The sequence below is a fragment of the Rhincodon typus genome, chromosome 1, assembly GCF_021869965.1.
Source record: "Rhincodon typus isolate 14 chromosome 1, sRhiTyp1.1, whole genome shotgun sequence".
Lineage (NCBI taxonomy): Eukaryota > Metazoa > Chordata > Chondrichthyes > Orectolobiformes > Rhincodontidae > Rhincodon > Rhincodon typus.
The window spans coordinates 176,757,371-176,782,815 of NC_063332.1; the positions used below are offsets into that span (position 1 = coordinate 176,757,371).

General features: G+C 39.3%; 1 protein-coding gene across 2 annotated transcripts in view; it reads right to left on the reverse strand.

The window, feature by feature from the left end:
- manba (mannosidase, beta A, lysosomal) overlaps positions 1-25,445 on the reverse strand; it is a 92,135-nt gene that overhangs the window by 6,109 nt on the left and 60,581 nt on the right. The window contains exons 10-15 of one of the 2 annotated variants that reach the window (XM_048596385.1): positions 24,486-24,572; positions 21,476-21,643; positions 10,736-10,954; positions 5,879-6,046; positions 4,965-5,109; positions 730-872 (exon numbers count right to left, since the gene is read on the reverse strand). In XM_048596385.1, the coding sequence (XP_048452342.1) occupies positions 730-872; positions 4,965-5,109; positions 5,879-6,046; positions 10,736-10,954; positions 21,476-21,643; positions 24,486-24,572 (930 nt within the window). The remainder of the gene's footprint in view (positions 1-729; positions 873-4,964; positions 5,110-5,878; positions 6,047-10,735; positions 10,955-21,475; positions 21,644-24,485; positions 24,573-25,445) is intronic. The other variant, XM_048596390.1, reaches the window with a different exon arrangement.

Genomic DNA, 25,445 nt, shown 5'->3' on the forward strand with positions numbered 1-25,445 from the left:
TTCCGAACTAAAAATTAATCAGGTTTGGCTGATCACTTGACTTTAAAAGCATTCAAGTAGTCATAAACAGAACCTTGCGAATCTTTCAGAAACTCTACTGCAATTTACAGAATTCACACTGGTTACAAACATCGACCATCTCAAGTTCATGAGCTAGCAACCTTTTCCTGGAGTTGAAACAATTGCCTAAAGCGGAAGATAAGCAGGTTCCAATCACAAGTGACACTTAATTCACATCTAACCAATGGGGTTAAAATACAACTTTCCCAGATAAAAGGCTAAAGAATCAACCATCAGGGGTTTACAGTATTTATAACACAGAACAGGCTAATCACCTCATGCAGTCCATGTCAATGCTCATGTTTGGGAAATAAAACACCTCCCATCTTCTTTCTAACCCCCAGCCCATGTGCTTGGCCAGCTTCCTGTTAATGCATTCATGCTAACTGTATCAAACCTTTCCGACATAACCAAGTTTCGCATTCTCACCAGTCTCTGGTTAAAGAGATTTCTCCTGAATTCTGATTGGATTTTTTTTTAGCTTTCTTAAATTTATAATTTTGGTCTCCCCACAAATAGAAATATCTTTTCTGTGTTATACTACTTAACAATTTCAGAAACATCAAACAGGTCAGCCTTTGGTCTTCTCTTTCCTACAGAAGAGAGCACGAAGCCTTCAGTCTTTCCTGGTAGTTACCTGGTTCTGGTATCTCCTTAAGTAATGCATACCTGAAGAATGAGTTTAAGGTTTGAGGGTAAATCAGAAACACCATAGATCAAAAGTGTTCCATGCTCTTCAAAAGCTACTGGCAAAACAGGAGCAAAGAAATTCCGTGCAAAGTAATGAAGCATCTTCCATTTACCTCCATATTCTGGGAGAAGGAAAAAGAATGAGGCATTTTCAGCTGCTACAGCAACAATAACTAAAAATACATCCACATTAGTATTGGCTTGCTTTGAAATTCTAACCATAAAGACATGTACTACACTTTTAGAAGTAGCAAACCTAAACAGATTAACAAATTAAAATGGGAAGTTCAGAGGTAAAATTTTGCAGAGGAAAGAGGTAAGTTAATCAGAATTGTCATCATATGACCAACAGTGCAACAAAGAAAACAAGAATTCATATACATTCATATAGCACCTTTCCCAATGCCAATGTCCCTATTTTTCTAATCAACCTGTTCAGAGATGGTATTACACAATTCTGGAGCAGATGGGAATTGAACTGAGGCCTCCCGGTTCAAAGGTAGGAACACCACTGCGTCATAACAGGGCTCCAAATATTCCAAAGCTCTTTATAGTCAATGAATTACTTTTAAAGTATTGTCGCTATTGCAAATTAGGAAACGTAGCCAATTTGTACACACAAGCTCCACCAAACAGCAATATGATAACAATCAGGTAATCTGTGTATTTTTAACATATGTTATTTCAGGAATAAATATTTGTCACGACATTGCGGAGAACTCCCTTTGTGCTTCTTCAGAATAATGCCAAGGGATTTTTCATATCCACCAGGGAAGACAGATGGAATCTTAATTGATATCTTGTCCAAATGACAGCATCACAGACAATGCAGTGCACCCCTAATATCTAATACCTCTGCGTTACTCTGACCTTACAAATTATTTGGGACGTTTTGCATTTTTATCAGAGGTCAATTCTTTTGAGGTATAAACATTACATTTTAATGTTCACTTGAAGAGATAATTCACCAAATGTGTATGAATTGGAAAATGAAAGTTGAGAAGGTTATCACACAAGCCAAAGAGGTCATTTTTGATTAGATATTCTCTACTAGAAGTTTACATTGCCTAGTACAAATGCACGCACCTTTCATGAGGAACTCAAAATACAGAATCTATCAAAAATAACAACAACATAAAAAGGGAGCAGGGAGTAATCTAGGCATCCTCTCAAGCCTGCTCCAACATTCAATAAAATCATGGATGATTCTGTCCTAGCTCCAATTTCTCCATTCATTCCACATATCTTTTGATTTGGAAAGACCAAAATTCAAATCTCTGTAGATACTTCCTAGCTAGAAGACCATACTTCATCTCTCATGTTGTCTTGTTGTGGCAACTATTTCTCCCACCCCCTCCAATAGTACAACTGGAGAATAATGGCCAACAATATGTCCTACACTTCCAGTAGTTGGAAAATAAGCACTACTGAGAATGCTGGGGTATGCAAGCAAATAAAACTGTTCTTTCTTCTTTCTTGCCAGAACATCAATTTACAAAATTTATCGTAGAATAGAAACATAGACCTGCCAAGTATTTAAATGGCTGCCAATCTGCTAAGTAGAATTGTAAACAGTGCAGTGCATCTTCCCTGGAATAATCCGACAAAATCAAACACAAATCTTTGGAAGCTGAGCAAAAGGATTTGAAGTGGTTTATTTTCTAAAATAAAAAAGACATGAATTTCTACAGCATCCTTCAGAACTTCAGAACACCTAAAATGCTTCATTGCAAAATACGTTCCAAAGTGGAGGCATGTTGGAATGCAGGTAACACTGCAGACAATATGTACATAGAAAGCTCTCACAAACAGCAATGTGTTTACGATACTCAACACTCTTCAAATGAAGGTCAAAGTCTAAACCATAAATAACTTTAAAGCAGCTTCCCACCACACATCTCTCAAAGCAAAGATAAAGTTAGGAAAATCCACAAAGCAGTTTGTGTATCAGAAACCCCCACTCCCCAACCTAAAGACGGTGTGCTTCTGTTCTACCAAAACATTCCCTTTTGCCAACTGTTGGAAATGTATAATAAAACAAAGAACTGCAGAGACTGAAGATCTGAAACAAACAAAAACAGAAATTGCTGGAGAAACTCAGCGGGTCTGGCAATGACTGTGGAGAGAGAAACAGTTAATGCTTCAAGTCCAGTGACTCTTCAGAACAGGCTTGGATTAACTTTCTGATTGTTTCCTGTAGCTATTTATGACATTTTAACGATCAGAGTACCCAACAGCTCCTCCCAAACTCTCTTTGGACCTCCATTGTTGCTAGTATTTCAGCATTTAGAACATTTCCTGGTCTCTCCTTTTTGAAGTCCAGAGTGGATTAGCCCATGTTTCTTTCTTCTGCCCACTTGTGCAAGTATGATGGACCAAATAGCCTCCTTCTACACTACAATAATTTAGTGATACTGTAATTCTGCGATTCTTTACTTTCTCAATATCTCCTTGTTATTTTATGCTCGTCTACAATACTTACATGCCATCTGTGTGTCATCAGTAAATCTTGATACGTAGTTTTTTATGCAAACATTTAAGCCATTAACAAATACAGTGTACAGTCAAGGTCCCAATACAGATCTTTACAGAACACCTCTGGTCATATCCTGCTAATTACAATACCAGTCCTTGTTTCATCCTGTGCTGTATAACTCAATGACAAAAACTGTAACCATATAATTTTAGGTTTAAAAATGTTAATAACTGCAACAGTCCAAACTCAGGAATCTATTGCGAAATAGGCAATTAATAACATTTTAATTTTGCCTTCAGATAAATAATTTTCTCCTCCAGATATCTGTGGACTAGCTTAGTTTTCCAAACAAGAATTTCAGTCTGAAGCCTGAAATTGAGAAATATTAGTTTTCAAACTTGCCTTCACATTGTAGAGCCATAGAGTCAGATAGCACAGAAACAGACCCTTCGGTCCAACAATTCCATGCCAAACATAATCCCAAACTAATCTAGTCCCATCTGCCTGCTCCTGGCCTATATTTCTCCAAATGTTTCCTATTCATGTATCTATCCAAACGTCTTTTAAAGGTTGTAATTGTACCCACATCCACCCCTTCCTCAGAAAATTTATTCCACACTCGAGCCACCCTCTGTGTAAAAAATTTGCCTCTTAAGTCTTTTTTAAATCTCTCTCCTCTCACCTTAAAAATGTATCCCCTGGTCTTGAAATTCCCCCACCTTAGGGAAAAGACAACTACCATTACCTCTATCTATACCTCTCATTATTTTATAAACTTCTATAACGTCACCTCTCAACCTCCTACGCTCCAGAGAAGAAAGTCCCAGCCTATTTTTATAACTCAAACCTTCCATAGCCAGCAACATCCTGGTAAATCTCTCCCGAACCCTCTCCAGCTTGATAATATCCTTCCTATAGCAGGGCGGCCAGAACTGCACACAGTATTCCAGAAGAGGCCTCACCAATGCCCTGTACAACCTCAACATACATTTATATTTCCAACAGTGTCGTTCTGAAGTGGTACAAAGTGTTCTCTCACATTACTTGTTTCATTCTAATGAAGATGGTGTAATACATCCAGTTTGCATTGATTCAAAGCCACTTTGCATGAATGTAAATGTGTAACGTAACACTGCTTCCGTTTTTATTAATCTATATTCTGACAGTAGCCTCAAATGATCCAAGTATGGGCCTACAGGAAATTACATCAGCACATATAAAATACTAATCAAAGTATCTGTGATTTTCAGATATGGAAAAGCCTCGGTATGGCTCATCATAAACATTCTTGTCAGTGAAGTGTGCATTCGAGTCTCCAAAGCTTTAAACACAAAACCTATGTTAACACTTCAGTTCAGTATTGTGGAAATGCTGCATTGTTAGAGACACCATTTTTTGATAGACTTTCTGGTCATTATGGTTACTGTGTTTCCTACATTACAGTAGTGACTACATTTGATAAAGTACTTAATTGGCTGTAAACAATTTTGTAACATGCTGAGGTTATGAAAGGCATTGTATAAACATGGGTCTTGCTCAACAACACAGTATCAGTGAACCTATCCCAGTAATTAATTTTTAAAGAGAACATTTTTAGACCATCATGACCTTGTGCAGACATTAAAGCATTCAAAAGGTCTCTTAACATCAGAAATTATTTGTTTGTAGGAGAAAGCTTTTGTGCTGGAATTCAAGGGGTACAAAGTATAAAGATGTCTTTTGTTAGGAAAATGCATACCAAGGGAAGCCCAGGAGGGAGCCTGCCAGATATCATTTAGCTGCCAGTATAATGCCCCCATCGTCAATCCTTGACCATCGATGATCTCACTTTGACTTCGACGGTAGAATTCAGTTTGGGCTTTTATACATTCGGCTTGCATTACCTGTATGTTATATACAGAACATAAAGGAGCACATCTTAATGATGGGTACACATCATCATCAATGTTACTATATCAAACAAAAGGAAGACGTAGACCCTGGCTTGAAATGATCTAAATCTATGTCCTGTCTAAAAGTGCTCTATTGTCCTCAAACTTAAGTATCTAAAATCTTCAAAGGTTCCACAAAAAGTGGAAATCTTAAATTGAAGTATCTCTGAACTGGTCCTATTTTCTTCATATCCACAAGAAGTTTGTAATTTCCCACTAAAAACTCAATTAGATTTTTGTTAACACTTTGTTCTTTTTATCAACAATTTACATTCCTCCTCCTCCTCCTCCGAAACTCTGCTTTTTCATAGTAGAAATGCAACGACCTGGCTATTAAGGCTCAATAAAACCTCATACAATTCCACTTTATAATTGATTAATAGGGAGTTACATAAAACACTTGTATCAGCCTTCCAAGTCTGCAATGCAGTATTTCTGCTACAGTCCAGTGTTAACCTGCTAGCTTAGCTAAGAGAAGGTAACACACACAAATCCAGGAATTCAGAGTTCCCTACTGGCATTGTTGAACACCAGCAGTCCAGCTATTTTTATTTGTCCAATTAATCTGTTTAAGATATTTATGTGTACATAACCCAGTAGCTGATGACCATTAATTCACCTACAATTGAGAAGAAAAATGAGTTTCCATTTCATTATCATGAGTTCCAAACATTAAATTGTTCTGATACAGTATAGGTCACAGTACAGATTAGGTCACTACCTGAGTAAGATAAAGTGTATCTTTAAAGCTTTGCAGGGGTGTCTTCTTTGCATGAGAAAGGTTAAAGTGAATCTGTATTTGATACAGCAAATTCTTGTTGCCTGCAACTTGATGCTGTCGGTGATTGGTGAAAGAGCTATTGTAATACCAGTCTTCAGGAGAAGAAACCTTGTTAATTAAAAACAAACAGAATTAGAGTTATTTCATTTTCCTCAATATTGCCTAAAATATTTATTTTAGTCTCATGGCTACTTGGTTTTCTACAAGTGAGGATATAGAGCAGGCTCTTCAAGTATATAGAAACACAGAAGATAGAAGCAGAAGGAGGTCATTCAGCCCTTCAAGCCTGCTCCACCATTCTTCACGATCATGGCTAATCATCCAACTCAATAGCCTAATCCTGCTTTCTCCCATAACCTTTGATCCTATTTGCCCCTAGTGCTACATCTAGTCACCTCTTGAATACATTCAATGTTTTGACATCAACTACTTTCTGTGGTAATGAATTCCAAGGCTCACCACTCTCTGGGTGAAGAAATGTCTCCTCATCTCTACCCTAAATAGTCTAACCCGAATCCTCAGACTGCGACTCCTCATTCATCTGATCTCCAGGGAAAACCACCCTAATCTAGTTAATTTCTCCACATACATCAGTCCCGCCATCCCCAGAATCAGCCTGGCAAACCTTCGCTGCACTCTCTCGAGAGCAAGAGCATCCTTCCACAGAAAAGGAGACCAAAACTGCACACAATGTTCTAGATGTGGCTTCACCAAGGCTCTGTATAACTGCAACAACACATTCCTGCTCCTGTATTCTAAACCTCTTGCAATAAAGGCCAACATACCATTTGCCTTCTTTACCACCTGCTGCACCTGCATGCTTACCTTCAGCAACTGGTACACAAGGACTCCCAGGTCCCACTGCACCCTCCCGTCTCCCAATTTACAGCCATTCAGGTAGTAATCTGCCTTCTTGTTTTTGCTTCCAAAGTGAATAACCTCACATTTATCCAAATTATACTGCATCTGCCATTGATTTGCCTACTCACCCAACCTGTCGAGATCATGCTGAAGGATCTCTGCATCCTCGTCACAGTTCACCATCCCACCCAACTTGGTATCATCTACAAACTTGGAGATGTTACATTTTGTTCCCTTATCCAAATCATTAATATATAGTGTGAATAGCTGGGGTCCCAGCACCGATCCCTGTGGCACCCCCACTAGTTACTGCCTGCCAATTTGAAAAGAACCCATTAATTCTTACTCTTCGTTTCCTCTCTGCCAACCAGTTTCCTATCCATCGCACTACACTTCCCCGAATCCCATGCACTTTAATCTTGCACATTAATCTCTTACGCAGGACTTTGTCAAACGCTTTCTGGAAGTCCAAATAAAGCACATCGAACGGCTCCCCCTTGTCAACTCTACTTGATATATCTTCATAGAATTGCAACAGATCTGTCAAGCATAATTTCCCCTTTATAAATCCGTGCTGACTCTGTCTGATCCTGCCATTGCTTTCTAAATGCTCTACAATAAAGTTCTTGATAATGGATTTGAGAATATTGCCCACTACCGATGTTAGGCTTACTGGTCCACAATTCCCTGTTTTCTCTCTACCTCCCTTTCTGAATACTAGAATGACATTAGCCACCCTCCAATAAGCTTGGACTGTTCCAGAGGCTATAGAATCCTGGAAGATGACCGCCAATGCATCCACTATTTCTAGAGCTACTTCCTTAAGTTCTCTGGGATGTAGATTATCAAGCTCTGAGGATTTATCAGCCTTCAATCCCAACAATTTTCCCAGCACTATTTCTCTACTAATACTGATCTCCCACAATTCTTCCCTCTCACTAAATCTTGCATCCTCCAACAATTCTGGTATCTGATTTGTGTTGTCTTTTGTGAAGACAGAACCAAAGTACGTATTCAGTTCCTCAGCCATTTCTTTGTCCCCCATTATAAATTCCCCTGTTTTGGTCTGTAGGAGACCTACATTTGTCTTTGCCAATCTCTTTCTCTTCATGTACCTATAGAAACTTTTAGCATCAGTCTTTATGTTCCCTGCAAGCTTACTTTCATACTCTATTTTCCCCTTCTTAATCAATCCCTTGGTCCTCCTTTGCTGAATTCTAAACTGTTCCCAATTCTCAGATTTAATATTTCTTTTGGCCAATCTGTATGCTTCTTCCTTGGATTGGATACTATCTCTAATTTCCTCTGTAAACCAAGAATTGGCCCTCTGACCCATTTTGCTTTTGTACCAGACAAGGATAAACAGTTGCTGCAGTTCCCCCATGCATTTTTTGAATGTTAGCCATTGCGTATCCACTGTCATCCTTTTAAGTTACTCTCCCCAATCTATCAAGGCCAACTCACACCTCATATCCTTGTAGTTTCCTTTATTAAGATTCAGCACCCTATCTCCGAATCAACTACTTCACTCTTCATCTTGATAAAAAATTCTATCATCTTATGGTCGCTCTTCCCCAAGGGGTCTCGCACAGCTAAATTGGAAATGATTCCCTTCTCATCACATAGTACCCAGTCTAAGGCAGTTCCTCCATATATTGGTCAAGAAAACCATCCCGTACACATTCCAAGAACTCCTCCTCTAAGGCATTGTGGCTACTTTGATTTGCTCAATCTATGTGCAGATTATAATCACCCATGATCACCAATATTCCCCTATCACATGCATCTCTAATTTCCTGTTTAATGCCATTCCCAACATCACCACTGTAGTTTGGGGGTCTATATATGGCACCCACAAACGTCTTTTGCCCCTTGGTATTTCTCACTCTACCCATACAGACTCCACATTGTCAGAGCTAATATCTTTTCTCACTATTGTGTTAATTTCCTCTTTAACCAGCAATGCCACTCCACCACCTTTTCCTTTTTGCCTGACCTTCCTAAATACTGAAAACCCTGGGACATTCAGTTTCCACCTCTGGTCACCCTGCAGCCATGTCTCCATAATCCCAATTTTAGCGTGCCCGTTTACATCTATCTGCGCGATTAGTTCATCCAATTTATTGCACATGCTCTGCGCATTAAGGCACAAAGCTTTTAAGTTTGTCTCCCCATTATTTTTCTCAATAGCCTCGTTTGAATTTTGTCATTAGTTTCTTTGCCTATCACTTTTCTTATTCCCTTTTCTAGCTTTTGTTTTTGTACTTGCTCCCTCCTTCTCTAACTCCTTACATAGGTTTCCCATCCCCCTGGCATATTAGTTTAAACTCTCCCCAACCACTCTAGCAAACACTGCCCCTAAGACATCAGTCCTAGTTCTGCCCAGGTATAACCCGTCCAATTTGTACAGGTCCTACCTCCCCCAGAACCGATCCCGATGCCCCAGGAATCTGAAACCCTTCCCCCGTTACCATCTTTTCAGCCACATATTCATCTGATATGTCTTTTTATTTCTCCTCTGACAAGCACGTGGCACTGGTAGTAACCATGAGATCCGACTTTGGCAAAGCCATTTTTCCCTCCATCAGAAAGATGTGCTTCAAATACAATAGAAAAGTGTGAAGCTGTTCAGAAATATTCCAACAATGTAGTTTCAAACACACCTCATGGATCAGAAACGGCTGATATTTGGTTCACTGTTCCCCAAAGGGTTAAATTGTCACTGGGGTGTCACCTATTAGATATTAAGTTCCTTTCAGTGAACCAAAGCCATTGGAAAATTCTCAGGTTAAATCCTCAATCTGTGCTGCTTTAGCTGATTTTAATCAGGTCATTGGTAGAACTGACTTTAACAGTACTACAGGCAAGGCTTGTTAAAATCACTAACTAAAAATATCTATGCTTTGCTGCTTATAGAACAAAATAGTACAAATGGAGTATAAGCTTGGATATTTACCAATTGAAATCAGAATTGATGTTTGGTGGTTTATGTCAGACAACAACTTTCAGCCTTTAAGGGTCCCAGAAAAGGAATTCACTGTTCAATAAAAAAAGGTCAATGTCTAGCGAATGCAACAATGCATTGAGCCTGTACATTGCTAATTTACTGAATTGACCACTTAAATTTATTTCAGCTGTTGCTCAGTTAAGATTTCATTCAGTCCAAGAACAGTTTATACTTAAATAGAATATGGAAAAAGATACAACAACTTTCAAAAGGAACAGATTTGTGGGAGTATGAAATAAATTTGACAGACCTTTCAAATAGCATGCATAGATACAAATCAAACAGCTTCTTTCAGTGCTATGTGGCTCTATGTTATCTTTAAATTTTTATGGTACCAAGGGCAGAAATTTTCTGCTGAATTTCTAAATACAGAGTTCCTTTACAAAAACTCTGCACCACAAACGCTGAAGATACAAGTTGACCCTTCCACAGCGTAACATAGTCAACTGGCAGAAAGAATTGCTCAACACATGAAACATGTTGGCAGGACAGTGGTATTGCTCACTAACATCACAAGGCTCTTATTACATTGCTACACCAATACCTTGCACAGGGAAAACTGCAAGTTAGAAAACAAACAAAAATTACTATTTCTGTCTGTGACATGACAAACACATCTAATGACCAGCTAAAATTACCGAAACCAGAACAACATTCCTCTTGGTAAATTTCCAAATCAGCAGTCGCACGGAACAATTTCAACAGTCAAAACAACCATGAGTTAAAGAGGTCTCTTTAACAGATCCTCCAAAGCAAGAGATTCAAAATCAGAACATGTATAGAACTGGAATATGCTGCATGATATAATGGAATTATTTTAATTGGTCAAAAGGGAACCAACACTAATTTACTCAGGTGATGTGTTTACTTGTCTAACAATTCCAAACAGTAATTTCTAGGTGCTTACAGAAACAGAAAGTCTTACTGACCCTTTCTAAAGTAGAGAAGGATGGCCACGACTGGAAGCCGTATTCAGATGCAAATCGTGTCTTTGGAAAATGAGTCCAGTCCCAGCAGTCTGCTGTGTAACTATAATAATGAACATCACCATAGTGGACATCGTATGGATTCTTAGCAACCCAATTCTCCTGAATAGATTCCTCTCCATTAGTGGGACTTGAAGCAATATAAGGACGACTCCTGTCCTCCTGAAAATAGATTTCAAATAACCGTAAAGCAGCTGATCTGATGAAATCTGTACTAATCATAAAAATACTGAAATAAAAACAGGAAGTGCTGAAAGCATGGAGATCATGAAATCCCTACAGTGCAGATAGAGGCCATTCGAACCATCGAGTTTGCACCGACCCTCCGAATAACACCTATCCAGACCCACCCCATCCTATTCCCGTAACCTCGCATTACCCATGGCTGATCCCCATAGCACACACATCAGACATTTTAGTGTGCCCAATCCACCTAACCTGCACATCTTTAGACTGTGGGAAGAAACCAGAACACTCAGCAGACACCCAAGCAGATAGTCACCCAAGACTGGAATCTAACCCAGGACCCTGGCGCTGTGAGGCAGCAGTGCTAACCGCTGTGCCACCGCTATCTCATTATTAAATTTCCTTCACCACAAATTCCACCATCGACCATGACTGGAATCAAACTTGGGTGTCCAGAATATTACCTGTCTCTGGATTTACAGTGTAATGACAATGCCACTAGGCCATTATCTCCTCTTTAGGATTAGTTGTGAAATGAACAGAGAGAGAGAGAGAGAGAGAGAGAGAGAGAGCGAGAGAGAGAGAGCGAGAGAGAGAGGGAGAGAGAGAGTGAGAGAGAGAGAGAGAAATGGGGGAGGAGGAAGAGAGGGAGGGAGGAGGGGAGACAGAGACAGACAGACACTAGATTAACATTTCAAGACCATATCTTTCATCAGAAGCTGCTTCACGGCAGCTGTTGCATAGAGGAGGCAATGGCCTAGTGGTTTTATCGCTGGACTGTTAATCCAGCGACCCAGGTAATGTTCTGGGGACCTGGGTTCGAATCCCACAATGGCAGATGGTGGAATTTGAATTCAATAAATATCTGGAATTAAGAATCTAATGATGACAACAAATCCATTGTCGAAGAAAAACCCAGCTGGTTCACTAATGTCCTTTAGGGAAGGAAACTGCCATCCTTACTGGTCTGGCCTACATGTGACTCCAGACCCACCCTGGCTGGGCAACAGGAGACAGAGAGTTGTAGTGGAAGGGAGTTTCTCAAAATGGAGAATTGTGACCAGTGGTGTTCCACAGGGATCCGTTTGGGACCACTGTTGTTTGTGATATACATAAATGATCTGGAGGAAGGTATAGATGGTCTGATTAGCAAGTTTGCAGATGACACTAAGATTGGTGGAGTAGCAGATAGTGAAGGGGATTGTCAGAGAATGCAACAGAATATAGACAGATTGGAGAGTTGGGCGGAGAAATGGCAGATGGAGTTCAATCCAGGTAAATGCGAGGTGATGCATTTTGAAAGATCCAATTCAAGAGCAAACTATACGGTAAATGGAAAAGCCCTGGGGAAAATTGAAGAGAGAGATCTGGGTGTTCAGGTCCATTGTACCCTGAAGGTGGCAACGCAGGTCAATAGAGTGGTCAAGAAGGCATACGGCATGCTTTCACTCATCGGACGGGATATTGCATACAAGAGTTGGCAGGTCATGTTATAGTTGTATAGGACTTTGGTTCAACCACATTTGGAATACTGCGTACAGTTCTAGTCGCCACAGTACCAAAAGGATGTGGAGGCTTTGGAGAGGGTGCACAGGAGGTTCACCAGGATGTTGCCTGGTATGGAGGGCGCTAGCTATGAAGAGAGGTTGAGTAGATTAGGATTATTTACATTAGAAAGACGGAGGTTGAGGGGGGACCTGATTGAGGTCTACAAAATCATGAGAGGTATAGACAGGGTGGATAGCAAGAAGCTTTTTCCCAGAGTGGTGGACTCAGTTACTAGGGGTCACGATTTCAAGGTGTGAGGGGAAAAGTTTAAGGGAGATATGCGTGGAAAGTTCTTTACGCAGAGAGTGGTGGGTGCCTGGAACACATTGCCAGTGGAGGCGGTAGAGGCGGGCATGATAGCGTCATTTAAGATGTATCTAGACAGATACATGAATGGGCAGGGAGCAGAGGGATACAGATCCTTGGAAAATAGGCGACTGGTTTAGATAGAGGATCTGGATTGGCGCAGGCTTGGAGGGCCGAAGGGCCTGTTCCTGTGCTGTAATTTTCTTTGTTTTTTTTTGTTCACAGCAATGTGGTTGAATCTGAACTGCCCTCTGGGCAATTAGGGATCGGCAATAAATGCTACCTAGCCAGCAACACCCTCATCCTCTGAACGAATTAAGGATCTGCTGAGTGTTGGTAGCACTTTCTGACTTTACTTCAGAGTTTCAGCATTCACAGTAATTTACTTTTATAAAATACTAAATATGTTTAAATGATTTATATTGTCATTTATGAGCAAACCTGGTTCCTTATTCTGCAACAGACAAACTGTTATATAAAGTGTGTGTTTGTGTGAACTGTTACATAAATTTGTCAGGAGGCACACTTCAAAACAAAGTACAGCAAACTGCATCTCCAGTAAGATCCAACTTCCCATAATACAATGTTGCAAATCACAAACTGATAATGATGGTCAAATATTGACACCTTCACATATAGACTGAGGCATTTTGCTTATGTTCTTACAAAAATTACTGGTTGTATCACAGAGCAATACCGCTCAACCATCCTGAACCAGCTCTGAGTAATGCAACAAAATAAATAAAAACTGTGTTAAGACCAACCAAAACTTAACAGGACTCTTATCCCAACTACACAAAGGATATTATCACTGAATAAGCATGGGCTGAACTTGAGAGTCCAATTGCAGAAATTAGTTAGTAGTGAACGAACCCACGAGCCACTAGATCTTAGCACTGTGGGTTCGTTAGCAAAGGAGTGTTTCAGGTGCTGGAAATGTGTGTACGGAGAAGCTCCTTTAAAAGGCACAAGATCCCTACTACAATCATACAAAGTTTTAGCTAGATCACACGTGTAGCAACTATTCCATATTTTTAGGAAAGGTACATTGGCCTGGGGAAGAGTGCAGTGCAGAATCACCAGACAAACAGGACTGGATGTGTTAAATTAGGAGAATGAGTAAGAGGGGATCTGATTGAGGTGCTTAAGATTATTTTAAAATGTAATAGGATAGATAAGAGAAATGAAACTGTTTCCTCTGGTTGGGATATGAGAGGGGAGAAGGGGACACAACCTTAAAGCTAGAGCTTGGCCATTCAGGGGCAATGTCAGGGAGCTCTTCTCCACAAAGGGATTTTAAAGCTGAGACTGATTTATTTTGCAGACAGAAATCAGAGTTAACATTTTGGGTCCAGTATTTTAAAATTTATTTTGTAGCTCTTTTAAGAGTTACAGAACCAAGGACAGAACATGGAGTTGACATGCAGCCAGCCAGGTTGAATGGTAGAGCATCAGAGGGCTGATGGCCTCCTCCTCCCTCTGGTGAGTTGGTGCTCCTTTTGAAACTGTTCCAACTTTATTGTTATGATCTGAAAATGAACTGATGCAATAAAATAGCCATGGTAACAGATATTTCACTAACAACCATTGTCCCAATACATTGTGCATCACTTGCAGAAGTTTCTACAATGTAATTCACATGCACCTTTTGAATCATGGTGGGTAAATCCCATTGTGCTCTTTATCAGAACATATTGGATTGAAAAACTGAGAGAGCAAGTATCTTTCCTTCCCTCAGCAAAGGCACATTTTGGAACTAAATCTCCCCTGCTTTGTACCTTGTGTTTCTACTTTCCTGACACACAACAGAAACTCAGGGTGGAGAACAGTCTTATAGATAGTTGGTGATACCATATGTGGAGTACTCAGTACAGTCTTGGAGTCCTAACTTAAGGAAGGATGTAAATATGTCAGAGGAAACTCAGAAGGTACACAACTGATTCTGTTCATGAGAGAACGATCCGATTAGGCAAGGCAGAACAGGTTGGGCCTGCATCCATTTGAATTTACAATATTGAGGGTGATCTTATTGAAACAGAAGATCCTGAGCAGATTGCAGGATGAATTCTGAAGAAAATATTTCCTCATGTGTAGAACCTAAAACTACACGGCATATTTAAAAATAATGGTTCGCTCATTTAAAAGGAAGATTAATAGAAAGTCTTCCCTAAGAGGGTTACGAGTCTGTGAAATTCTCTTCCTCAGAGAGCAGCAGTGATAGAACATTCAAGATATACAGCAGAGGTAAATAGGATTCTTGGCTAACAAGGAAGTCAAAGGCTATCAGGAATAGGCAGAAGAGTGGAATCAAGCCCACTATCAGATTAGACATGATCTTACTGAACTGTGGAGCAGGCTTGTGGAATTCAATGGCCTACTCCTGCTCCTAATTCATAGGTTCAGGTCTGACACAGGGTATGTTTTGCACATCAGTTTCAGGTTGAGGATGTCCATTTACTGCTTCCCTCCAATTCAAAAAACACGATAACACTTAAAAAGATGTAGTAAATAAAGTCATGTGACATCATACAACAGGTTCTACCCATTCCCAGTGATCATTAAATCAGGACCATGCTGAATCTCATTTAAATGGGTTTTTTTCTTTTTTCATTAACAAGATGAGGGCGTCGTGAACCGGGTAGTATTTATTGTCCATCCCTAATTGCCCAGGGGGCAGTTCAGAGTCAACCACATTGCTGTGGGTCTGGAGTCACATGTAGGCCAGACCAGGTAAGGATGGCAGTTTCCTTCCCTAAAGGACATTAGTGAACCAGATGGTTTTTCCTGACAACTGACAATGGATTCATGGTCACCATGAGATTCTTAATTCCAGATATTTATTGAATTCAAATTCCACCATCTGCCGTGGCAGCATTTGAACCCAGGTTCCCAGAATGTGCTGAGTTTCAAACACTGATATAGTGAGAAGTACACTCATCCATTTTTGTGGTCTGTACTGTTAAAATATCATGACAAATCCTGATGCAGAATTTGTGAAAAGGAGCTATACAGCTCCTAGAGAAACTCTCGGTAAAATATGATGTTGCCATTTGTTACGTCCCTATACATGTACTACTTGGAAGAAAAGGATGGGAGGAGCGAAAATCATAAACAAGCACTTTTGGATGCCAGAGGAAATTATTCACCACTGCCCAGGTGAGTCCGTTTGTAGTCCATCAATGCATTCAACAAGACATCATGGAGAACAAGAAGCAACAAACCAAGGCTTTGGGTTATTTCAAATGGCAATTTTTACCAAAGATTCTACAGATGTCCATAGGGTTCAATTATGCTTGGGGAGTAGCTGAGAAGCAAAATGATTGGGAGAAAAGATGACAGAACTGTTTTAATCGGAATTGGTAATGACACAAATATTAATGTACATTTACAATCAGATGTTTTAAAAAACAGCATTCTTGTGTAAATTTAATGCTAACTCAAACAGTGATCAGAGAACACAAGTTCTCATTTGCCATTTATGCTTTCTAAATTAATCTACAAGATTTTAATCTAGATAAATAATAAATTTTACGTCATTTCATGCTGTACTGTGTATTCAGACCGGCAATTGTAAAAGGTAATTTCAATGGGCAATGAACAACCAGTATCACTGAATGAAGTCAGGATTGATTGAAGTCTGTTTACAGGAAGTGAATTCTAATAAGTTCAACCAGGCAATGGGGATGAAGCTTTTACTGATAGAAGGGAACAGCAGAATCAATAAAGAAACAGTTTCCAAATATATTTGGCTCCCAAAAAAATAACAGCTGCATTGAATTTGTGCACTGATTTCTTCTAACAAAGCAGATCCCAGTGAATTCTATTTATAAATCAGTACAGTCATCTGATCTGACCACCTAAAGCACCGGGTGGTATTACTTCATGCTTTTTTTCCTCTCAAAGCTCATGACTGGAATAGAATCACTGTCTATTTTTAGAACATTTCTTAGTTTGCAAGGATGTAAAGCAACACAAGATATTCTTAATGTCAGCACAACAAATAGATTTTCAAACTGCCACAAAACACACCACTGCAATGTGAGATATTGCAGTACAGGGAAGGCAGTTTAGTTAAACTTATCTTTATCAAATCTATTAATTTAGCTAACTGGATACAGCAACAACCGGCTTCTCTGAAGACAACTTGTTTTATTTCCCAATTCCTAACAGGCACTTTGTGTCAAGATGTTGCTTGGCACAGATCAAGTTACGGTATGGTTTAAAAGTATGGTATTCACTTCAAAATTGGCCAGAGTAAACTGCTTTCTTCTTTGAGGAACACACTACTTTGGCAAACACTGCAACCAAAGTAACCAAAGTTTACTAATATGTGTTACATACATTTTACATTTATTGAACAGAATTACACAGTGTACAAAACAGAAACAGGACATTGGCCCAACTTGTTCATGCTTCACACAAGACTCCTCCCACCCCATATTATCGATAACTGCATCAGCATAACCTTCTCATCCTGGTCGTATCTTGATTCCCTGACCTGCACAGAGAGGAACTGGCGTGCTAAATTAGTAATAATGGCTGGGGCAGACCTTTCATTCTGAAATGTAAAATTAAATCAGGCACACACTGTTCAAAACAATGAATGGATAAGGAAGCGCAGATACATTCAATTCATTCTTGTCAAACTCACCGCTAACAGAAAGAAATGTTAGCTGGAATTTAGACACCCTTTTGTAAGAGATCCAACAAACGTGAAACATAATTTTACATTAGCATTTTTACAACAGAATAGGCCTCTCCTCGTTTGGCCAGTCTAATCTATTGAGCTTCATTTTTGGTCTCCAGTCGGGAAATGAACATACAACAGAATACAGAAACAGGTCCTTCAGCCCACCATGATGCCATTCTAAACTAATCCCATCTGCCGCCACATGGCCCCTATCCCTCTACTCCCTGCCTCTTCATGAGTCTGTCTAAATGGTTCTAAAATTTTGCTAAAGTATTTGCTCCTACTACCTCCCCTGGCAGCATGTTCCAGACATCTACCACACTCTGCATTAAAAAAGCCTCATACATCTCCTTTAAACTTTCCCCCTCTCACTTTAGACCTAGATTTGACCTTTCCACCTTGGGAATTTCTCCAACTATCCACCCTATCCAAACCTTCACAATTTTATATACTTCTATCAGGTCGCCCTTCAGCCTCTCATACTCCAGTGAAAACAATCTAAGATTGTCTAACCTCTCCTTATAGCTAATGCACTCCAATCCAGGCAGCAACCTCTTTTGCACCCTCTCCAAAGCCTCCACATCCTTCCTGTACATTGGTGACCACAACTGCACATAATACTCCAAATGTGGCATAACTAAAAGGTTTTATACAGCCGCAACTGTCTTGCCAACTTTTATACTCAATGCCCTGAAAAATGAAGGCAAGTATGCTGGATGCCTTCATTACCACGTTATCCATTTATGTTGCCACTTTCAGGGAGCAATGGACTTGCACTTTTCTGTATATCAATGCTCCTAAGGGTCCTGCCATTTACTGTATACTTTCCTCTTGCTTTTGACCTCCCCAAATGCATCACCTCACACTTCATCTGCCATTTCTCCACCTAACTTTCCAACTGTTGTATTTTGTGCTGTATCCTTCGACAACCTTCCTCACTATCCACAACCACTCAATTTCCATATTGTCTGCAAACTTAACAATCAGATCATCTCTATTTTCTTCCAAATTACACATATTTATTATAAACAACAGAGGTCCCAGCACTGATCTTTGCGAAATATCACTGGTCACAGACCTCCAGTGAGAACAACACCCTCCACGCCTACCCTCTGTCTTCCATGACCAACCTAATTTTGTATCCAACTTACCAACTCACTGCAGATCCCATGTGACTTAATCTTCTGGACCAGCATACCAGTAAGGACCTTGTCAAATGCTTTACTAAAGTCCACGTAGATAACATCCACTGCCCTACCCCCCACCATCAATCATCTTTGTCTCTTACTCAAAAAAGCTCAATCAAATTTGGGAAACAAGACCTCTCCTGCATAAAGCCATGCTGACTATCCCTAATAAATCCATTCTTTTCCAAATGCAAGTAATTTTTTTTTGTTTGTTTACAGGATGTAGGTGTCACTGGCTAGATCAGTATTTATTGCCCATCCCTAATTGCCCAGAGGGCAGTTCAGAGTCAACCACATTGCTGTGGGCCTGGAGTCACATGTAGGCCAGACCAGGTAAGGATGGCAGCTTCCTTTCCTAAAGGGCATTAGTGAACCCGATAGGGTTTCTACAACAACCAGCAATGGTATCATGCTCACCATTAGACTAGCTTTTTAATCCCAGATTTTTCTGAATTCAAATTTTGCCATCTACCAGGATGGGATTTGAACCCATTACCACTGTGCCAAGCCCTGCTGAATATCAACAATAGCCCTCTGTGGTAAAGAACTGCAAAGTTTACAACCCTCTAAGAGAAGAAATTCCTCCTAATCTCTGTCTTAAATAGTTGACCCTTATTCTGAGATAATGCCATCTGGTCTTAGACTCAACTACAAGGGGAACGACCTCTCTGCATCTACCCTGTCAAGCACCCACCACCCCCTCCCAAGAATCTAGCATGTTTCAATAAGGTCACCTCTCATTCTTTTACATTCCAATGAGTACAGGTCCTTCCAACTCAACTCCTCCTCATAGAACAGTCCCTCCATACCTGGTATCAGCCGAGTGAACCTCCTCTGGGCTGCCTCCAATGACATTTTATCTTTCCTTTGATAAGGGCCCCAAAACTGTTCACAGTATTCCAGCTGTGGTCTGACTTGAGCACTGACAGGCAAGGGAAATGTCTCTGGATTTTGAGTAACTGTAAAGTGATGATGTTGGGGAGTAGGTGGAATGTTATTTTTCCATGAGTTTTGAAATCCTTGAAATTGTGTCATATTTAGATAGCTTGGATTGTTTTGTTTGTTTTTGTTTCTTTTGTGTCATAAACCTTGCTTTATTGTTAAAATCAAATCTGCAGCTTGTGTGCTTATTTTTCAGTGAAAGGCAACCACTTTAGATTAATTAAGAAAAAAACAAATATAATCTTTTACACTAGGTTTTATTGTGGGAATTAACCTGCCCAGTCACAACACCAGCTGGGATCATAACATAGATTAGTGGATTCTTCAGCAACAGCACAAAATTAGTTCCTACTTTTGATTTCTCAATCTTTGCAACTTCTGTACCATGCAGTAATTCACCAAAAACCGAGCTGACAACATTGAAATTGGCAGTGCTCATTACGGGAATAAACATCTAACAGCCCTCAACCTGAGCCACTGCTCCTTGAACAATCCATGCTGAATTATAGGTGTTTAAAGTCAGATGACATTTGAAAAACAGAACTTTCCTGTAGTTATAATTAACGGTCAGATGCAAAGAGTACAGACTGAAAACAGTAAATACGTGAGTAACAATATGCCATTAATGCTGAGTTGAAGAGAGAAGACAGAGAGCTACATCAGGAGCAGACAGTGTTGGAAGAAAATGAACACCTGGCGAGGAAATTCACTGGAAGCAGAAAATGCAGGAGAAAGGCAAAGGTCTGCATGTGTAGGGGACCTCAACAAGAAATGCACCTCAGAATATTATTACTGTAGCCTCCTCCAATCCTATAACTCTCTGAAATCTCAACATTCTCCTAATTTGGGCTTCTTGTGCATCTTATTTCATTACTCCAATATTGCTAATCATAACAAGAACAGAAATTGCTGGAGAAAATCAGCAGGTCTGACAGCATCTGCGAACAGAAATTAGAGTCAATGATTTGGATCCAGTGATACTTCTTCAGAATGGGTTTAAATATAACCTACGCTTTTGACCCAGTTTAAGTAAACAAGGCACACAATAAAGATTTGTATACTAAAAACAAATTAAAAATTTAAATATTATCTGAGAGATCTTCAATAAGCAAGAAAATGCTGAAAATACTCAGCAAGTGTGGCAGCGCCTGTGTAGGCAGAAGCAGAATTAACGTTCAGGTCAATGACCTCTGATCAGGACTGACTTAAATAAGGTTCAAGTTCCAGTGACAGTGCAAAAACACCTACCCCTCAGGTCTTTGCCTAAGATGTTCCATACATCTTATCCAGAAGACAACCTGCTTTCTTAAACTGCAAATAATAAGTATTCACCAACAAACCTTATATTTTCAGCTCTTCAGAAATGTATTTTACACACAAATTAAGTTGTATCTAACAGAAATGTACTTAAACGAAAACTTGATAAACACATGAGGGAGAAAGGAATAAAAGGATAAGGAATGGGTGACATGAAGTAGTGAAGTGTAAACATCAGCATGATATTGTTGGGCTGAATGGCGTGGTTCCATGCTGTAAATTCAATGTAATAATGGATGCACAACTTTCATTACTTTTTAGGTTACAATCGGCACAGTTTTCCAAACAATAAACAAAAAACCAAAGAACTGCAGATGCTGGAAATCAGAAACAAAAACAGAATTTGCTGAAAAACTCAGTATATCTGGCAGCATCTGTAGATAGAAAGCAGCATGTTTTGGGGCCAGTAGCATTTCTTCAGACTTGCTGAGTTTTTCCATCAATTTCTATTTTTATTTCCAAACAATCGGAACATGTTGAAATTTAGTGACTTAAATAGGTCCTTACCTCAAGCACAATTTCTTGAATGTTACTAACATAGAGATTAACATAGTCATTTAGATACAGTGTGATGTTTGATGATGGAATATGGAACCAATTTGATGCAAGTGCAGCCTCATTTTCATTATTTCCACTCCAGATTATAATGGATGGATGGAATTTTAGTCGACGGATCTGAAAAGAAAAGTCAGTGAAATACTTCCTTAAACCCACGTAGCTAAAGAAATTTGTGCAGACTGATGCCTGCAAAAAATTTCAGGGCTGCAAATCTAATTCAGACAAGGAAGTGACTAATAGGTTCTTGTGCTGCAGATGTAGCATCCCTGCCTCTGAGCCAGGAGGCCCAGGTTCAAGTTTCACCTGCTCCAGAAGTGTCACAGATGTCCATCTTTGACTTTTTCCATAACAATCGTGAATCTAATGGAGTTATAAACACTGTCAGCAAAGTGTTCCCCCACTGATACTACAGTCACTTGCCTAGTTTCATTACCTACAATTAAGACCCCTCACTTTAAACCTTCTACGCAAAGCTCTCTCCATTTTAAGAATTCCACTCCCTCTAAACCTTTCACGCTGCGACTACCTAATTAATGTTGGGGAAGTTGAAATCCCCTATCATTAACCTATTACTTTTACACTTCCCTGAAACTTGCCTATGTCTCTTCTATTTCTCTCAGACTGTTAGGGAGTGCACTCCCAGCAATGTAATTGCTCATTTTTATTTTTTCAGTGTTATCCACACAGCTTCTAAGATATCATCCCTCCTGCTGCTGTAATTGATTCCCTGATCAATATTAAAACATCCTTTCCTTGTCTTGCCTGTGGACCCAATATCCTGGAGTACGGTGCTGACGATCCTGCCCCTCTCTTAACGATATCTCGATGATAGCAATTACATCATACCCCCATGTTTTAATGTTTGCCTTCAACTCATCTTGTTTGTCAGATCATTGCATTAAAATACCATCTGTTGCCAAGTGGGGTAGAGTACTGGTGGCTTGGAAGGCAGGACGTTAGAATTTGGTGTCTGTAAAATATTGGTGTTTATAAAATGCTAGAGGGGAAAGCATTGCATGGTCCCTTTAAAAGATTGTGCTTTTTCTATGCTTGGAGATATCTGTGAGCAGCTTGAAAGTTTGCAACTTCAGAGAGCACTAGAATTGAAGCATTTGTATCGAAAGGCCATACTGTTAGCACGCAAAGCAACATTTTTACCAAGACAACAGGTTTTTGAATTTAGCCAATTTGAACAAGGCACTTAGATACCAAAAACCTATCAAATTTGAATCTGATGGTTTTGACAACCTAGGACCAATCTGATTGTAAGAAACTGATATGTATAAAAGGGGACAGTTGGAAAATTGGCAGAGCTAACTGCCATCTGTTAGAGATAACAGCCCTCAGCTCTTAGAGAAAGCACCATCTATTCACAATGGTACCACAGCACTCCTAGCTAAGAATCCTGATAGAAGAATTCACAGGGAAAGCATTCCTGACAGGAGAATTGACGGAGAAGACAGAACATTTCAGAAGACATAACCCAGCTGTAATTCTGAGACACTAAATTCTATTGTTTTGTTATATAGAACAGCATACTATTAGAATCCTGATTTATTCGGGAATAGTTCGGTTTGTTAATAGTTTAGTTAATTTGTTCACTGTTAAGAGGTAGAAAAATAAATTGTCGATTGTAAAGTGAGTGTCAGGGGTTTATTTTATTTAATCACTAGAAGCTGCTGAAAGACAGGTTACACCCCTCTTCACACTCCTCTTTAACAGATTATAGGGCAAGGTGCTCCTCTTTGGGTGTTTCGGTTTTGGTTCTCAGAGGGGGTCAACCTCCCCCTTGTAACACATCCAAGTATGAGAAAAAGTCGAAGACAAATGAGAAAAACACCCGAGGAAGTTAGCAGTGAAGTTCAACAAATGATTTCAGTAATTTACATAATGGTAAAAATCGCCATGTTTGTTTCAAATCCATTCCTTCAAATAGACATTGCTGGGTTGGATACCAGATGCCATCAGATGTTTGATTTACATAGGAGTGGGGTTGATATGGAGATAATTCCTATGCAAACTGACATTGAGCTAAAGATCCAGGGACAGTGATTTTTGGAGACTTCAAACAGAGAAAAGTACTTGTTTTTATCTACGTCTTCTGTTAAAGTGAAAGCCTACTTTTGTCCCACATACACGTGTGAGATAGCGTTCTCCTTAATAAAAATAATCTTAAAGATAAAGACAAGCATCACCTCCGCCTAACAGATACACATTTTGCTGTACTCAACCAGCAGGCTCCAACTACAATCCAGACTTCAAAGCACCAGCAGATAATGTGTGGTCACATGTGTCACACTGAGACTTGGTCAGTAGAGGACAAATTAATAACTAAATACACTTTGATTTAGAATTAATGGATCTAAAAATAAAGGCTCTGCTTGTTGATAGTAAAGAAGATGTGCATTTAGCAGCAATATTTCTCAAATACATTACCTCAGGAGGGTGTCAAATACCAATTAATGATACATTTTTAACGAAATAGTGCATCAGGCAAAAGTAATGAAATGTTAAACAAAGCAGAACTTTTGTTTTAATTTTTAAAGAAGTCTTAATATCGTGTGCACACGCAGTCGGTAACCATAATCAGTGCATTGGTGTCAATAAACATATTGAAAAATTAACTGTTTATTCTATATTTTCTTCTGGGTAATTCCTGGGTTGCATTTAAATTCAAAATGTGATCTTGAGTTTAAGAAGGTTGGAAACCACTGATTTCAGGGTTCAAACAATGAGCACATTATTTAGATTTTACTGTTGTCTTGGATTTACTTTGTTTTCAGTGATCCCGGGTTACTTCACTATATTAGGAGCAGGATAAAACTGCTTTCACCTCATTTTCTCTGAACTTCACACATTGTAGTAAAGTCTAAGAATGCTTTAAAATCATTGAATGCTTTTAAAAGCTTGCTAAATTAGGGCAAAAATGGATTTCTTATCTGAATTTTAATCTACAAACCTGATGAGTAATTTCTGCCTTCACTGAATTTATAAAGCTTTGGTCTGTTGGGTAAAGTGCACAGGCAAACATAAAATCTTGCCAAATCTGAAAAACGAAGATATACAAGAAGATATTGAATGAATAAGCAGCTAGTAATGGTTAACTATCAATATTTCTTGGGATAAAGCATAGCTCTATTAAATACATTTATTAAAACAATAATTTCTCTGTCACTTTGCAGAGGATAGCACTGGGAGCATTATGAAGCAATAGGCATGGGGCAAGTACAACATATCTTTGAATGATACACTAGAGACCAGTACTAATATTCATTTTTAGTTCAAAACATTTCAGAAAAAAGATTTCATGGGAAGACGAACATGAAATCAATTTGTGGATCAGAAGCTTCAATTAAAAAATGAAGAAAAGCCGCATACATGAGGCAATTAATCAGTGTTCCTATCTGCTTGGCCATCATAATTCAAAAATAGAACTTATAGCACAGGAGGATATCAGATTTATGCTGGCTCTTTGAAATGCTCAGGGATCTTTTAATATTGGACTGAAGACACAGACTGAACCTCATTTGAAGACAGCATGTCTGAGATTCAATGCTCTCTAGCTACAACAATGGCTTGTCAACATAGGCACTGTGCTCAAGACTTGAATTGTAGCCTAAGCCCAGAATCAATGGTCACCGAGGAAGAATGCTGACACCTCAGCATGGTTGGCACAGGCTATACACAAAGACTTAAGAAATATGGGGGGGAGAATGCAATTTTAATATATTTGCAAAATAGCACCACCAAGATTCACAGTTAGACCTTCTATGTTCCATGAAGCTAAATATTCCACTTACTTCACATATTCGTTTTCATGTCTTGTGAACCAGAACCTTACTCAGCCATCCCCATGCAAAGCATCATTCTTACTTTTATTTTATCAAAATGTACCCATTCATATTTAATATGCCATTTT